The sequence below is a fragment of the Haliaeetus leucocephalus genome, unplaced genomic scaffold, assembly GCF_000737465.1.
Source record: "Haliaeetus leucocephalus isolate CR32 unplaced genomic scaffold, Haliaeetus_leucocephalus-4.0 Scaffold145, whole genome shotgun sequence".
Taxonomy (NCBI): domain Eukaryota; kingdom Metazoa; phylum Chordata; class Aves; order Accipitriformes; family Accipitridae; genus Haliaeetus; species Haliaeetus leucocephalus.
In genome coordinates, this window is record NW_010972581.1 from 1,643,240 (window position 1) to 1,661,401 (window position 18,162).

General features: G+C 41.5%; 1 protein-coding gene across 1 annotated transcript in view; it reads right to left on the reverse strand.

Moving 5' to 3' along the window:
• Positions 1 to 18,162, reverse strand: part of LPHN3 (latrophilin 3) — a 273,474-nt gene that overhangs the window by 199,245 nt on the left and 56,067 nt on the right. The window contains exon 3 of the mRNA XM_010561460.1: positions 15,782 to 15,891. Coding sequence (XP_010559762.1) covers positions 15,782 to 15,891 — 110 coding nt within the window. The remainder of the gene's footprint in view (positions 1 to 15,781; positions 15,892 to 18,162) is intronic.

Here is an 18,162-nt window from a genome sequence, read left to right on the forward strand (position 1 = left end):
GATCAGGCAGGACCCACAGAGCACTAAATCCCACCACAAAAAAATAGACTTTTACACTGGAAACTCTCTGCATCCAGATCTGACCAACCGCATGATACAAGGAGTTTGTCCCACTGTTAGCAAAGAGCCCTGCAGAATTCCTCTAATTTAGTCTGATTAAAGTGAAATAAAATGGATTTTTTCCCATTAAAATAAATATAAAAGTAGCACTTAAGAAACTTCTTGGTAAATTTTAGAGCTTTGTTTTGATTTATTTATTTTCTTTGCCTGAAGAGAGGGCTGTGTAAATGCTGCACTGTTAAGGGAAAGAAGTTCAAACTTTACATAAGGGCTTTTTGCCCAGTGTCTCTTGGCATGCTTCCTTGGGTTTTAGATTGCTTTGTATGGTGAAGCATTACAGAATAAGATAACACTGTGTTATCTAGGCACTAAGGAAGGGCTTTGCGCTAAAGAAATTGAGCCAAAATTTCTTTTCAAGGAGAGCAGAGAGTGCATTTGAATAAGCACTAAATTCAGCAGGGGAATAACTAATATGATTGGTTTTAAAGACACAAAAATGAATATTTTGCTGTTATGAATGGTAAGCGTGAATTTTAAAAGGCCAGAGGAAGAACATACATGCTTTCTACTCCCAGTTTCAGCCAAGACACTGTAGCAATTTTATAAATCAGAAAGTAAGCAAATGATTGTGATTTTATTTTTGAATGGCTACTATCACAAAATACCTTTGGCTCATTTGTTCTGGCAATACGTGCCTTAATGATGTATTTTGCATCATAGCTAGCAAATGTTTTTGCAGCATGGTTTGTAAAAGAGATGAAGATTTTTAACAGCCTGTTCTCCACCAAATTAAGCACCAATCCTGCAGATGCTTACAGTTTATTTGTTTCCAGATAAGGCATGTGCATAGACTTTTACGTCTGTAGTAAAAATAGGCACGCGCTCAGAGAATGTAGTCTTCAAGATTGTTGGTCCAGTTTCTGAGGACTGCTGGGCTGCAGTCATCTGGATGCAAAGGAATTACAGCATTGCTTCACCTGGATTGTCCTTCAAAAGCCAGGCTTTTATTCTGCAACAACCTTTCACCTGCTTTATTTAGAGCAATTGTTTTGTTTCTAAAAGAAAGCAATGCAACAGATGTGGATTGAAAGGAAAACTGGCTTACTGAAGGAATACATAGTATTTTTTGCAAAGCCAGGCACCTGACAAAGCGTCCATCAATGTCATCATGATACACCTTGATCTTAGGTTACCAGCCAGACCCTTGCAGTAACATTGTACAAATTTCTTGGAACTTCAGGTAAGAAGTTTTGCAGAACTTCCCTGTCCCAAGGCCCCTTGGGAAAGGCTGATCTATACTTGTGCTGCAAAAACAAATTTCACCCTTGGCCAGACAGGTGCAGCTCCCAGCAAACTGAGAAAGAGCAGGATCCTCTTACACCGGAATTGATGTTTGCTCACAGTTTTCCATCATGCAGTATTTCACGGTCTTCATTTTTTGGTTATTAAAATAGGATGTTATCCAACAAGTAGAGGGGAAGAAGGGGTCAGGGAGTTGGTTCCTGTCTCAGAAGTGGCAGCTAAAGCTGCTGAGCAACATGTGTTTCTCATTTGAAATGTATCACTCATTCTTAAAAACAATAATACATAACATCTGTTGCAGCCATTCATAATTGATAAGATTTGGCCTGAGTTTGACTGTGACAACCCATTTCAACATGAGTATCGACGTGCAGATGAAGAAGTGTCGCAAAGCAATTCGTTGGAGCTTTCCTTGCCATACATTATAGCCAACAACGGCCAACTGTCTCCAGGCACACACATGGTGCTCTGGAAGCCCCATTTATCGAGTCACTGCAAAGTGTCTGCATCTTCCCATGGCAAAAATAGTTTAATAATTTGGCACCATTTCCCTCGAACAGTTAACAAATTGCTAGATGTTCGTGTGACTGTGCAGAGCAGTTGACTGTGTCAACAGAGCTATTAAAATGCAAGGATACACAAGGCATATTTTAGAACAGAATAGAATATTTTCAGTTGGAAGGGACCTACAAGGATCATCTAGTCCAACTGCCTGACCAATTCAGGGCTGACCAAAAGTTAAAGGATGTTACTAAGGGCATCGTCCAAATGCCTCTTAAACCCTGACAGGCTTGCATCACTGACCACCTCTGTAGGAAGCCTGTTCCAGTGTTTGACCAACCTCTAAAAGAAATTTCATCCCATTAATCATTGCCCAATGCTCCAATCTATCTAGACACCACTGCAAGGCATCTTGTCCTCAAGACAGTCAACAGCACCTCCCAGTTTGGTATCATCAGCAAACTTGCTAATGGTGCATTCAAGTGCTGCTTCCAGATTATTGATAAAAATATTGAACAGAACTGGCCCTAGAGTTGAACCCTGTGGAACAGCACCAGTGACTGGTCAACAGCCAGATGTAGCCCCATTCACTACAACCCTTTGAGCTTCACCCTTCAGCCAGTTCTTCACCCACCGCACCATAAACCCGCTCATCTCACAGCTGGACAACTTGTCCAGAAGGATGTTGTAAGGGGCAGTATCAAAAGCCTTACTAAAATCCAGAAAAAATACAGCCATCACCTTCCCTTCATCCACTAGGGGGGTGACCTTATCAGAGAAGTCTATCAAATTAGGTAACAGGACTTTCCCTTTGTGAACCCATGTTGACTGTGCCTGACAATTGCATTGCTCTTTAAAGGCCTTTCAATAGTACCCAGTATGATCATCTCCATAATTTTTCCGTGAACTGAGGTTAGACTAACAGGTCTGTAGTTCCCTGGGTCTTCCCTCGTGCCCTTCTTGTAAATTGGAATAACACTGGCTAGCTTCCAGCCAGCAGGGACCTCCCCAGACTCCCAAGACCTTTGGTAGATGACTGAGAGGGGTCCTGCTATAACATCCACTAGCTCCTTCAGTACTGCAGCCACATGGACTTGTGAACAGTCACAGCAGATACAGCTGGTCCCTTACAATTTCAGTGTCCACAAATGGCAAGTCACTGGTCGCAGTCCTCCGACTCAGGGGACTGGGCAGCCCAAGGTCTAAGAGTATTATTAAAGACTGAGGCAAAAAGCCAACCCATTGAATGCCTCTGCTTTTTCTTCATCCCTATTAGTCAAGTGACCATCTTCAACAAGTATCAGTCCAAAGTTTTCTTTAGATCTCCTCTTGCTATTAACATACTTAAAAAAGCCCTTCTTGTTACCTGACACAACACTGGCCAGTTTCAACTCTGGTGAACTCTGAGCTTTGGACTTTCATGTCTTCCTCCTGCATATATGAACCACAGCTCTGTCATCTTCCTTGTATCAAGCAAAAATGTGAATGACTGTTTTGTGTACTCTGGAACTGGTTTGAGATTTCGCTAGCCTTTTAATTTTGTTTCTGAGAGGAGACAGGAGCATGAAGTAGTCCTCTTTGAGAAAGAAATGTCTTTCCTTCACACTGGAAATATCTCTCCCTATTATCATCACTGCACCACAAATATCTCCACTCACAAATCTGAAAGCCCAGACTCATTCTGTTTAATAACCGAGGTTGCACTGATTTTAATACAGCCCAATTTCACTCTGTGCATCCAAATTCCCTCCAAGTCAACAAGAAAAATCCCAAGCGATTCAGTAGGGTCTCATCAAAAGCATGTGCTCAAAGACAACTACTATACCTTTATTAAGCCTGGGTGTTTTTTTTAAACAAAAAATACCACAGAAAAAAACCCTCCAAAACTTAAGACATTATTTTAACTTAAACATGACAATTGAACCAGGACATATTTTTAATGGATTCTAGTTGAAACACTGACTTTTGGTTTTCGAAGTACCAGCTGCAGAATGTAGATTTGTCACTTTATGATAATTACTAATATCCTCCCCCACCAGAGTCATCTGGAACATATTTAATTATTGACTTCATTGAAAATGTACATGGCACATGCTCACTCTTCTGTGAGTCTTTAAATAGACAAAGGCCCATTTGTTCCTTCTTTGAAAAAACAGCCTCAGCACATAAAGTGATCCCCAAATTAGGGTTCTGTTATTTGCATATAGCATATACAAAATGTAAACATGCAAGCTGACATTCATCAAGTATTTAAGCACATGCCTAAGTATAAGTGTCCCAGCAGTCTCAATGGGAAAAGCCCTAGTGAAACCAGAGGTACAACTGTGCCTCGTACAAATATTCACATGGTAAATTTATTCCTGTGTTACAGCTCATGCCTCTGCATCTCATCTCCTAGTCCATATCAAAGCCGACTTGGGTGTGCCTGTATGTACTGCAGGCACTCCCCACACACGAACCCCGCCATGTCAAACCTGTGGGAGTATTCAGATACCACCGTATTTTCCCTGCTACATTTTAATAGCTGATGCCTCCATATTTCCAGCTCTATACTGAGTATCAACTAACAGTCTTTCCTTTTTCAGGCACTGCCAACCCGAGTATAAATACCCAAAGCAGCAACAGGATACAAATGCAATTATACTTGAAGCAGGACTAATTTCAGCCTATGATAAGAAAAAGACCACCAGTAGCAATACAGTGTTATTTTATACTGAGGAGAGCCACTAGCCACTCCTTTCTGCTCTCCCAAGCGAGGTTAGAATATCAAAGTCATTTATCTTGCAATTTCAGTGGTTTGTGCCAAGTCTTACCAATAAAAAAATATCTCCAACATCACCTATGCATTGTTTCCTGATTTTTCTTCTCCTTAGGGTCAAATTTTCAAACCCCAGCCTGCATTTGCTACGTGGACTTCACATTCCCCCCATCCCTTCAGTTTTGCTGCAGAAACGTGGAACTGTCTTTTAAATTCACAATCAGAATAGCACTTGAATGCACAATTTGTTGCTTTAAATAGTAACATAAGTGGAATAACTCCAGAGTGTTTCATATACAGACATTAAAGGCAGATTTCCAGGGGAGCTTAGCTTTCATTAGGGCACCTAAATATAATGGGCTCATTTTCAAAATCCCACAGAGCGCAATAGCTCCTGTTCTGTTTAGCAGAACCATTATTTTACAAATCTGAACATCTGAGATTTGGGAAGCTTTCAGGTGCGTGAGTGTGCATCTGTGTGGTCCCGCAAGCCCTTGCAAGAGCTTAAATTGAAAAATGTGCAATTATTAATTTTTAAAGCAAAAGGGACAAAGGCCCAACACTGCCTCTCCTGGGATAAAAAGAAAGGACTCGGCTGGATTACGCAGTGATGTGCTAGCCTCAGCCTCTGCTGAACTAGCATGTGCTCTCCAGCAAAGGACAAGACAATAGTTTCACTCATAGACACCGTTCAACGCACACAAAAGAGAAAAAAAAGAGAGTTAATGAGGTGCAGCTGAATAATACCTTCACAGAAGCAGAGAGAGAAACCAGGTAGATGTCATCTGCAAGGTAAATTAAAATTATACATCTCTGAGGATTATCAGTGAAAATTGAGATATGGAAGGGAATTTGCTTTTGATATTGGAAGGGATAAATACCCAATGTAAATCCTTTTATGTGGGCCTGTACGGCGGAACAGAAAAATTAAAGATAAATGAGATTAAGACATTTTTTAAAACTATGTTAGACATATTTAAGTTACCCATGGAGGGGAAAAAGACTTTGGAAGAGGAGATTAGTTTGGACCCTCAGCAATACATTCATCTGTGAAATCAATTGGAATAAATCCTTTCTAATCTGAATTGGTCATTGCCCCTCCCCACCCCCCCAAGCTAGACACACCCCAAAAAACCCTTAAAAACATTTCTGCATAGCCTGTCAATCAGCCCTAGTAAATGCCATGCCATGTCATTTTGTTGGTGAGGTTTGGGATAGGAAACCTGTAGCTGATTTTTTGTTGTTGTTGTTGGAAAAAGATGCCCTGGGGAGGGCCCCTTTGCCTTAGCCTTCCACAAATCCTCCTCCCATTTAATTCCTTTTGGAAACAGAGACAGAAGCGAACCAAAATGAAATGCTATGCAGTCTGTGTTTCTGTCTCCTTTGCTAGAGTTTGAGGTACATACAACTACTGTGGTTTCATGCAGGCCTATATTGTTATTAAAAGTCAACTGGAAATGTTGTTAGCAAGGAAAGTGGAGGAAATGAGTAAAAAAGTAATACATTCAGATGCATTTGGCTCTCTTCCTGGGAGCCCTTTTAATACAAAGAAACTCAACAAAGTTGTATTTTTAGATCTGGAAAGATGCGTTTTCGTATTTCACACACTAAAGGGATTTGCCTTAATACACTCAAATTTCCCCCTCCCTCCTCTTCCCTCATGTGCTAGAAGAAATGAACTTCAATCCTCAACTTAACCACTGGATACACATATTCTGTTCTCCCCATTGGCCAGAATAAAACCCAATAAATGTACTTCATTTCTTTTGTGGATTTATAATAGCACCTGGCAAGGATGGTCTTAATCTCCTTACACTGCTTGCACCAATGAAAGAAACCTTTGCAGTATTTCTTGCAAGAGAAATGAAAGGATAATAGGAATAAAATCTGGAAATATAAATATTATCTCCATGAAGATCTGTTATAAAATGTATGAAATCCATACCAATGTCTCCAGAGGGTGCTTGGCATAATAGCGCAATTTAGACAATAGGTTATTAAAGACAGAAAGAAATATATTCCTCTTAATGACGACAGAATTGTTCAGAGACAACTGGGAAGTACGGGGTCGTGTTTAGACAGCAAACTGGTGGCAAATACCTAGTAGTAGACCTGTCAGAAAGAGATGAAAAATACAGCTCGGTACAAATGACTTAAAGTCAGTGGTTTCTTCCCATTGGTACTCCAGACAAGCCTGTTTGCAGGGGTCAGGCTGCTAAGTTTTGTCAACATCTTTGTTAAGCAAACACAAATCTATTTCAGACATGAGAAAGATGCTCTGCTATTTGGATGTAGAAACATCAAGGTGGGGGGAATGTGGCTTATTAATATATTGAGGAATTCACCAGATTTTTATTCTTCTTTCTGCCCAGTATTGGTTACAATTTCCATTTTAGCTGAGACAGTATCAGTTATTTACTATGCTAGAAATGGGTGTGACAAAGATGAATTTCTCGAAAAAAGCTAATGACTTCAGATAGCCTCAGGTTACTGGGAACCTGACCCAAAGTTTGCTGACACTGCAGAAAGTTTCCCTGTGATTGAATGACCTTTGATTCAGACTCAAAGGCCAAAGGCATTCAGGCAACAGATTGAAAGATTTTAAGAACTTCTACTTTAAATGGCTAAACCCAAACCAACAATATACACTTTTCCACGAAAAATTCAGCTGCTGTGGGACAAGATTGGAAAGGAATAAATGCTGCACAGAAGTCACACAAGGAATTAAATTACTCTTTTATATTCACAATCTACATAAAATGAGAGAAGTTACACTACTCATCACCGTTTTCCACCTTCAGTTTCCATAACACACCAATTATAGAGGCCCTAGGGAGAACTGATGGGGTTCTACGTCAAGAAAAACATCAAATGTGACAAACACATAACACATCTACAGTAAAGTCTTTGATTTATTTAAAGTCTGGATCTCCACACTGCAAACTTTGTGATCGTGAAGTGATGGTGGGGACAGAGATGTGAATTTTGCCTCTCTTGCTCTACCACAGAAACCTTTTTATATTCTCGAAAGAAAGAAACCTTCTCCCAGCTGTACTTGCTTTAAAAAAACCCACAACAAAACCCAACATTAAATTACTGTCATGCTTTCCATGCTCCCCTACATTCCTTTCAGTCTGTGAATTTTACCCTTTCAAACTTGTCACCAGTATCCATTTAACTTTCTACATATTTAAGTATTAATTGGAAGGGAAAAAACTAATTTCCTTAGTTACATCTATCACTAGAATACCCAAACTTTCACACCAGAAGAATCACACCATTCCTGCTGTTTCTCTCACCTACATTCAATGTGTCCAACATCTCCAAAAGATCCTCAGTGTTTTCAAAATGAATGGAAAAGGAAGTTTTGAATTTGCCTCAAAAAAAGTAAGTAAATAAAAATACACCTTTCTTGCCCTAAGACTTGGCGTTCAGACTGTGGGTGTTTAATTTGTACCTTGTGTAGCCCAACACTCTGTGCCATTCAGACACCTGTCTGTAGAGCACACTTCTGGCTGCTCCCCTCATAGCTCATTATGTAATGGGTTAGTTCAGCTTTCAGTTAAAAAAAGCCATTTTGTAATGTTGCAAAAAGGTATTTTTCTTCAGAGTGGAAAACAAAAAGTCTGGAGGTAATGAAATTCTTATAATAGGATGGAGAAAAAGGAGTATACAGGGGTGTAGGGCATCCTTCTGTTCACTCGCAAGTAAATGAAACTCCCCTGCCACCTCCTGCAACGTTTTGATTTTCACTGCGCTTGAGTGCAACATCTTCAAAACTACGAAGCTTGTAGATGTCCAGCTTAAATGTCAGACCTCATTTTAAGGCTTACCTCACTTCCATGATTAATTAGGAGTGTAATTTTAAAATACGATGGGCAGAGAAGTGACTCTCAAACATTCATATGACTGCGATCTACTCACTGCGATGACTCTTCCATAAAAACCTGTTCAGCTGGTAAGCTACCAAGTTATTTTTCTAAGTGGTATTAATGCATGTCCATCAAATTATGTCCTTACCAACTTTGACAGCAAATCTGCAATAAAACACCCCACGATCAGCTGACAAGTTCATAGGGGCCCAGGCTAGAACAGACTCCAACTCTTTTCCCCTGCAGCATTACAGATCTAATACAATTAAGCAGAAGCACTGTGGTGACTTTTCTGATAAAGAGAGCATGTGCAACTCAAAGATACACGGGAGCGCAACCTGTTGTGCATGGAGATACGATTTTCAGAACCAACACATGGTGTAAAGACCAAATGCATCAGTGAATAAAGGCATTTAAGTATGTTAAGCCTGCGACTGGGGAATGATGGGCCAGTTCAGGAGGTGATCAGCTAAACACTCAGATGAGAGAAACAGAGAAAAGAAAAGATTACTTTTCACACAAGGGCTCATACTGGCACAAGTGGGAGACATGAAGAAGTGTCCCACAACCTAGAGGAAAGGACCAAGATGACAGGAGCCAGCAGGAGCTGGCTTTTCACAGGAGCATGCTGGAAATTATAGATGGAGCAGGTAGTGGTGGCCTTCATACTATGGAGATTGCCTAACATTTATCTAACTTCTCACAAGAAAAAACATAGTGCTCCTGCTGACAGCAGACCTTTAAACCAGTATGCATTACAGGCACACACACCTGAAATCACCTTGTTCCTTTAATTTAAACCAAACTCATTTCAGGTTCAAAAATGAACCATGTGGTCATATATTTCACCGTGTCTCACAAAAATGTCCTTTTTCCCTCATCTCAGGCTACTTTCAAGTTTTCAAACAACTTTATTTCCCCCAGCTCTCAGCACTTAGTTCTCCGCCCCTTCTTGAAAACTATGCACATGCCTATGCGGATAGTTCAGCCTCCAGGTTTGCAAAGCCCCACAATATCATGTTGTTTTAATTAAGGGTGCTTTCCAACTGGCAGTTGTATAGGTGCACTCTCCCCACAAACACAGCGAAAGGAGATTGATAGGGGAAGTAACGTGCCCTTCATTTCTGCCTGCGTGGATAAAGAACCAACAAGCAAAGCTGGGAATTTCAGTGAATACAAAAAAGGGTTTTTTTGGCCGCAATGCCCAGGAAATTGTATGCCTTGGAAGAAAGGCAATTTGTCAGCAGGATACAAAATAAAGATTCTTTGCTCAGAAATAATCATAATGGGTAGTTAGGTCTTGTGGGGTTTTTTTTGTTTGTTTGTTTGTTTTCTCTTAAATTATTGTTCCTAGCCCATGCACACAAATAATTCATTTAACTAAATAAAACAAAGGACACCTGGCTTTAGGGGGCAATTCACTCATTACTGACCAAAGCACAACAGGTGGGTTTAAGACCTTGGGAACACTTGCCATTTTCACCAGTGGGCCCCAGGGGACAAAGTTCTCTTGGGAAAAAAGAGGAAAAAAACCCCCCAAAACCCAGAGTGAAAGAAAACTGGAGAAGCTGCAAGTCCATTTGTTTAACAAAACACAGCCCTGCTGTCAGTGGGCAAACACTGCTTCTCAACCGTTAGGGAAGGTGGCAAGCAAATGCACACAAGGAAAGCCTGGAGGCCACATAATGGTCTTACAACACTCCAGAAATAATTAAGAACCATATTCTTGGGAAAAAGTGGCCTCATTAATTTGTTTTCAGATTGCAGTTTTCATCCAGCTTCTCCCCCCTCTTTCCCTTTCCACCAGCAATCTTGTATTCTCTTAAAAATGTCATTATTCAATTATCTGTCTATTCACTGGCCCTAAGGTCCAGCGGAGCAGATATTGTGAGCCTTCATTTAATGTTTTTAAATGCACTTCAGTCCACTTGTGATACAATAAAACTTTATTGAATTCTGTTCCCACATCACACTTACCATCCCTCACTTTTATTGATATGTGAGCCCATCTACTCTTCTGTCAGCAATAAAAGGAATATTTCTAGCAGAAATGACCTTTCCTTCCATCAATACAGCAACTGGGAAATGTGATTTCAGGTTCCAGATTTAAAAAGAAAAAAAATCTTAAGAAAAGAAAAGATGAACCATGCTCAAGCATTGTTTTCCTTCCCCTTGTTAGCATTAAAGAAGCAGGAAAATCTCTGTAAGCACCAATGATATTTGGTGCCTTCATAACATTTGTTAGCCCGTTTGCCCAGAAGAACAGAAAGGAAGGACAATCCATCCTTCCTCGGAAGCCACGAACATTTTTCCCTTGCAGGAAACAGCCCTTTGAATAGATCTCCCCAATATTAAAAGCTGATGGACTTGTCACCTGGGTATGAAGCAAGTTATCATCATCACAGTGGGATATGCCATGCCCAAGGCACCCATCTTGCTCCTTCCTGCTGCTGCCATCCTTTCCATCAATGCAGCAATGGGCCTGTCCTCGTTGAGCCCCCAACTTTTCTCCACTTTGTCCTGCCCTATACCTTAAAATTTCCAAGTCTCTATTAAAAACCAGAATGTTTCTGAAGAACAACAGTGCACAAGTTATTCTGTGTACTCCAAAACCTAGAACCTAAGGGAATTGAGAGCTTAGGAAAAACTGAAAGTAAATTTGACTCAGCTAGCTAAATCCTCTTTCCAACACCACACTGGATCCTTGGGAGCCTGAATGGTTGTCTCTAGGGGGAAATTAACAGAAAAAGCACTCCAAAATACCTCTGCGCTTTCAACTCACACCTTTTTCGAGACCGAAATAAAATCTAAATGCAAACAATCCCTAAATTTCAGTCAAAGCCAATGGGAGATAGTTACATGTTGGAAAATCTGCCCCTGTTCTGACTCGGGGTATCACCCATGAAGGGCAGCGCCGCTGCCGTGGTCCACGGAGCATGCGTGCTCAGGAGGGCAAAGGGAAGGAGGCTTGTCAGCCTGGAGTGGTTGTTCTTTCTTTTCATCCATCTCAGAAATACATGCAGGATTACTAAAACACGGATGGTTTGAGCTGTAAAGTGTTACATGCATACAAAGGCTGTATTGGCATAGGCAAAACCAACACGCTGGTTCAGATTTATCAGATTATCAATAGAAAATCTGGCTGCTTACAATGATAACTAGCTCAGCAGCTCTCCCACCACCACTGGTCTTGCAAAACTGGACTCTTGCTGTCACCAGTCTCATGTACAGCATTGGACAAATGGCTCATCTGCTTTCTGTGCTGGCTCATGAGTAAAATGGGAAGCCCCTTAGCACATTACAAAGATGAAATAAGAGAAATTACACTCCTAGATGTACTGGCACCATGACAACAGGACTGTACAAGCACCAGAAGAAGATACTGAAGTGTTTCTGCAATGCGAGTGTTGATCTAGCTTCACAAAACCACCTCTACCACTGCTGTTCCCATTACCCATTTAACACTGTTCCCTAAAGGGAGAAGGGGAGAAAGAAGGGATGCACTAGGAAACAACAACAGAGTACTGGATCAAAGGGGCCCTTGCAAAGTGAGGTTTCTCATACTTACACACAGTGTAACGCAGCCTAAAATGCAGTTTCAGACATCTCTCTGAAATGTGCCATGTGTCCACAGCTCTGGCAACAGCAAACTGCAGGTCTGCAGTAGTGCATACTTAACAGAAAACCACGGAAAAGCTCTCTGGGTCAGTAATGATTAAAAGAACATTCAATTTAAGAAAATTGGAGTAGTAATTTCAGTATTTCAGAAGGGGCAGTATGTAAAGCAGATGTCAGAGAAATAAACACCACATGCCAAGGCCTGCTTTGAGAAAGACAAAATTAATTTTGTAACTTTTTCTGATACCAGAAAAATAGGACAATCGATACCACTGAAGCCTGTCAAATTAGTCCTGGTATCTTTTCACCTGCTGAAATCACTTGCTTTTCACTTGCTTTTCATTGTCAGAGGGCAACAAAAAAAAGGCCAGAAGTCCTTGGAATGACTGTCCATTTTTGTAGACAGCATCTGTCATCACATAAACTGACTACAGGGTCAGGAAAACAAGGAGAGGACCGGGCTATCTGCATAATCATCTGTTGTCTTCCCCACATGTCGAGAGTAGCTGCAGCCTCATGAAACTCTCCTTGTCAGGGGCATCTCTAGTGAACACACAGGAATGCGGTGTGGAGGGTAATATATAAAGGACATTTTAAAATATATGAGCTACTGAAGTTAGAAGAGGTTTGTTTTTCCCCCTCCTGAGAGGAAAGGGGGCTGCTTTCCTCTTGAAAATGATATGAGTTAGTGGTAGAAGAATTAAATAAATAAATAAATAAAATCGCAAGAGGAGCAGGCTACCCAATGGAGTTTTAAATCTTCCATAATTTTTCTCCGAGGAAGCGTATACACTAGCACTATATTGAGTATAAGCACCTAAGGTCAGTCCTAACAACATCTGTTAAAGATGACTCCTAAACGCCACTCTCTTGAGACACACACACACACTCCCCCTCTGCTGCTGAGCCAGCGCTTCGGTAAACTGTCTCTCTCTGTCCATAAGGAATAATTTGAAACCATAAGGAGTAGCCCGTGCAACCAGACAAAGCAAGCTGGAATTGCACACAAGTACAAGTGCCTGCTGAAATATTAATTCCTTTGTTATGCAACTGCTGTATTTCTTTAGGAGATGGCCATTTGGCAGACACCACCATTCACCGAGGGCTCGGTGCACAAAGCTACCGAGGAAATGTCAGCGGCCGAGGGTTTTCCCCAGCAGTGAGAAGCACCGGGGAGCCTGTAGAGCCCACTCCCCTCCTCCAGCGAAGCATCATGCAAGGTGGCTGGGTGTGGGTAGCGAAGCTAAGAAAGCCGGACCTGGAAGGACTTGGGCAACAGCCCAAATTCGGCAAGAGGGGCTGAAGCACGTGGGCTTGGTGACAAGAATGTGAGGTGACCAACTGATGCACAGCAAACAGCAGAGGCATCACCAAGGGCATTGAGGGAGAAACAGATTTCATCCACCAGGCATAGCTTTGGTCCAACCATACCCTTGCTGACCAGAGCTGACACCTTCCCCATTGCTTGGATGGCTTTCACTCATGGGGCACTCCTGGGGCCCAGGCAGGTAACATCTGCAAAGTTGAGCAGACCATTTTCATCAGAGGGAAGAAATGGAGGCAGTAAAGCCAGGCATAGACCGAGGTAGGAGAAGAATAAAAAGGAGTCCTAGGTTTCCCACTCCACATCTGCAGATGAAGGGACACAGTTTGCCTGAACACAACCAACTTCCCTGGTGATACACTTAATAACAACGCATGAAGATTTCACCCAGTTTCCTAGGCAATGCAGAACAACAAGCCCAGGAGATGGGATCCTATTTTACAACATGCTCTCCCCTCGTTTCTCCCCCCATAACTCTACTCACAGAGGCACTATATTTGATTCATAAACAAATGGAGGAAACAGCCATCAAAGCTACTAACTTAATTGCAAAGGCAGCATGGCTTATTGTCATTGTTGTTTTCCTCCCCACGTTCAGATCACTAAAACATACTCAATCCTTACTGTACATTTCGTACTGAGCAACCTCTCACAAGACTCGTTTTACATCTTATACACAGGGCCCATTAACACCTCGGGGCATAATATTCACATATTACCTTTCTCACAAGGCACCGCTATTCCTCTTTGTTTTATATGCAACAAATGCTACGAAGGGGTTCTAGGTAATGACTATTGCTTTACCAGCCCAGTCTCAGGAGGGAATGGCATACCTCATGCAAATCACGAATCACAAGGAAATACAACCTGCTATGATAAGTAGAAACCGATCTCCCCTCGCCCTCCCCACTCACAGTGTCATTTGTAAAATGAAAAACCTCGTTTAGAGTAGAATAACTCCAAACTGGTAATTTGGTACGAGCTCGCTAGGGCAGACCCTAAACCCCTGATGTCACTCTTTCCATGGGTTTAATACCTCATCCCATAAAAAATATTCCGTCACTCCATTTAGAAGCTTCACATTTTTGTTTAGAAAAATCAAATATGGACACACCGAGCCCCCCACCAGCGGAGAGACAGAGTCTCTCAGCAGAAAGGGTCCCCTTTGCTCAGAGAGGTGGTCTTAGCTGCATCCCTCACCTTGTAGTTTCACAACAAGCAAAACCCCACATAGCCTTTCCACGTCATGGCAGCAGGCAGGCAGCCACCTCCTGCATGAGGGACGGGGACCACCCGAGGGCTTGTAAGTTCTCGCTTCCCCTCTGGATAGTGTGCTGTCATTTCTCAGCCACGTTTGCTCTCCTGCAGCCTGTGCTCGAGGTGATGAAGAAGATCCTCTTTTAGTCCTCGAGCCAAATCCTGGGTTTCAGCAAATTGAAGTCTCCTGCTGCTCTCTCAGTACAACTCTGTGGCTTGAAAGTGCCCATTCCTGCACCTGCTTTATTATTTTGAGAGGTGTGCTAGGAGCTTTGGCCTACTCAAAATGAAAACCTAGAAATAGTACTGTTATTCACCACTCAGCCCTTTTACAACTGCTAACAAAAAGTAGTATTATTGTTGTTATGTCTTTTTTGAGGTATGCCATTTTTGACAGTAGGACTGTAACTGTGTCTAACAAATTTGTTTCTACAGAAAGCAAATTCTGAGGTACACTTAACTTTTTGTAGCTCTGACATTTCCTGTTCGATGCATATTGCTGTAATCCCAGATGACTATCTTTCTACCCTCAAAAATACAGGTTAAATGGCTTGCCTGTAATTTGCCTTCTTAACCTTGGAAGCTTATAAATTATTATTTTCTACCATCAAACGTCAAATTTCCCAAGACATTAGCTTCCTACCTCCTCAGCAATACAATACTGTATTTAAGGCACTTAGGAAGTGTCACCAACTACATGGACACAGGTTGGTCGAAGCACACTGCTATATGATTACAAGCATAAAACTTTGGAAAGAGAAACTATAAGCTAGCAATAGTGCTTCATTCTTCTGGTCTGCTTTCACTAACGTGGCTTCCCAAGTGTTTTCCAAAAGGTGATATGTCACTGTTACACTGTACAACAAGGAAACATGGGGCACTATTAGGATACTTTTAACCTAAGCACAAACCTTGCACAGAGCACAATTTTTCATATCTTATCAGCTCAGTCTCATATAATGCACGTGGTTTGTCACTGAGCATTTACTTGCCCTCGGGTAATGAGAGACAGGCTCAAGGCTGGCCCAGTCTCCTCAGTAAATCAGATCTCTATTAAAGAAACAAATGCAAATATATCAAGATACATACTGTAAGGGACACATTCATACTGCACTTCCAGGTACTTGTATGTCCCAGGGCAAGGGTCTGGAAACACATCAGGGCCAGCGACAACTGCACATTGGGTCCGATTACTGCATCTGAAAAGCAAGAAAAAAAGAGAGTCAGAAAACAGTCCAGACAGCAGAACATGTCAAGACATTGAATGACCCCTCCAGCATCAACAGGAGTGAAGATGCAGAAGCCAGGACTTCAGCATCAGCTAGGGAAGCTCTCCAGAGAGTGCGCAAAGGCTGATGGCAAACACCAATGTCTTCATCAGCTTATTGCCAAAAGGGAAGAAGCATAGTGGCACAACCTCTTCCCCTACAAGCACTTCTTATGGCACCAGCAGGTATTTCTTTAAAACCAAACCCAGAGGAAGATTTTTAAAAAAATATTACAGGTGTATGGTCCTCTAATTCTTGAAACTCAAACTCCATCACAGTGACCTCAACTAACCTTAAATACCAGCATCTCCACCAAACAAAATACAAAGACTAAACCAACAACATTTGTGGCAAAAATAATAATTGTGTATTTTATAGCAGACATAACAAATACGTTTTACAAAATATTTATAAAGTGTTCCCACAAAAACAGTCACCTTGAATAAAGCTGTTTAATACAAAGCAAAGATTAGAAACTGCAACACTTGACTGGAAAAAAAAATAATCACCAAATAAGCTGTCTAAACCCACTTTCATTAGTTATAAATGGCTAAGTTTTATTCAATCATTTTGCCTAGCATGGATGCATCTCCTGAGATGATGTACTTTTTCCAAAAGCAAACGTTGTTCTCACTGAAGTTCTTGCCATACAATTGTACAGAGAAGGAAGTGATCTTGTCTGCTGCAGTAAGCATCTTTCAGGTTAAGAGCACACACACACAGGTTAGGCCCTGCAAGATGCTCTCCCTGTGGCACATATGACTCGCATTCATGGGTGACTGATTTGTGCATACGTGGAAACCCACATTTGCCTCCACTTTCATGGTGGAAGCACCTCTATGTACAACTTTTGTGTGTTTTGGGGATGCAAAAACACTTAGCAAACAGCAGTTCTATGGGGAAAATTATCTGCTTGTTTGTTTAAAGAAAAAAAAAAAGAGAGAGAGAGAAATATAATTAGTCTTTGATTTTTATGCTTTTGCATGCCAGAAAGAGACCTTCTAAGGACTAGACCACTGCATTTACTTTCTCTAAGATGCTGCCCCCTCTGATGTGACATGGGACCCCTGACCCTCCTGTTCTTCTGGCAGAAGCCGTGACATCCAGCGCAGAACTCATTTAAGTCTGCAGTAGAAATGCCTCATGTTTACCTGAGGCTATAGTTTGTCAGCCTTAATGAGGATTTTATTTCAGCCCATAAATTAAAATTGATTCATTAGTGACTGCCTTAAGCTCCATAATTTCTTTAATTTTATGGAAAGATTAATAAGAGCTGATAAGCTTGCTCATTGGGATGTTTTGCTAGGTAACAGATAATCCAGAGGGCTGGGACATTGTCATGTTTTCTAGTTGAAAGATGACAGTTATCACAGCAAATGACTAGTTTTATCATATACACAGAAAAACAATTTTATTAACAAAAAGGATAAGTTTGTTGTCCTCACCCTTGCTACTTACAGACAGGTGGCTTGGCTGGGATATCACAGGTAGGTTGGACCCTGTGAGTGGGCAGTCTTCCAGGAGAGGCTTTGAACAACATCCAAAACTTCACTTTCAACAAAAATCCTTTACTGGGCTCAATGTGCTTTCAAAAAGCAATTGCACTGGCCTAATCGATAGTCTCTCTGGCTGTAGGGACAGCCCTGGCCACATGACATAGAATAAGAGCAATGGATCAAAGGGACATTTCAAAATCATGAGTCAGGATCCAAAATTATGAGGAATTGGAAGTGGGAGGAGGAACAGACACATTTAGGGTTCATCTGCATGTGTTTTCTTTCTTTCTGTCTTTAAGAAGCATTTGCTTTGTATGGCCAAGCACTTCCTTGCAGCCATTTCTTTTTTATGCAAGAACTTGGACACAAAAAAACAGAAGCAAAAACATGCAACCTAGAAAGCTCCAGGTTCATAACCAGTATTTCAAAACTTGGTTTGGAAGCTGAAGGCCGTGAACACCAGCTTTAACCTCCCCAAATGCATGCTGTCTTCTCAGATATCACCAAAGACAGTAAAAGCACCATGATGCAAGGGGTTGAGTGGGGAATGCAGGGTGCTGGTGTGGTCTTTTCCCCCCCAACTCTAGCAAGTCCTGAAGTCCCCTTGCACATCCCTGGACTGAGGGATGGCAAAGCACCGAGCCTACCAAGCACAGAAATATCAAAAGGTGGCAAGATCAAATTGTCACTGCCATCTTGGGGGGGG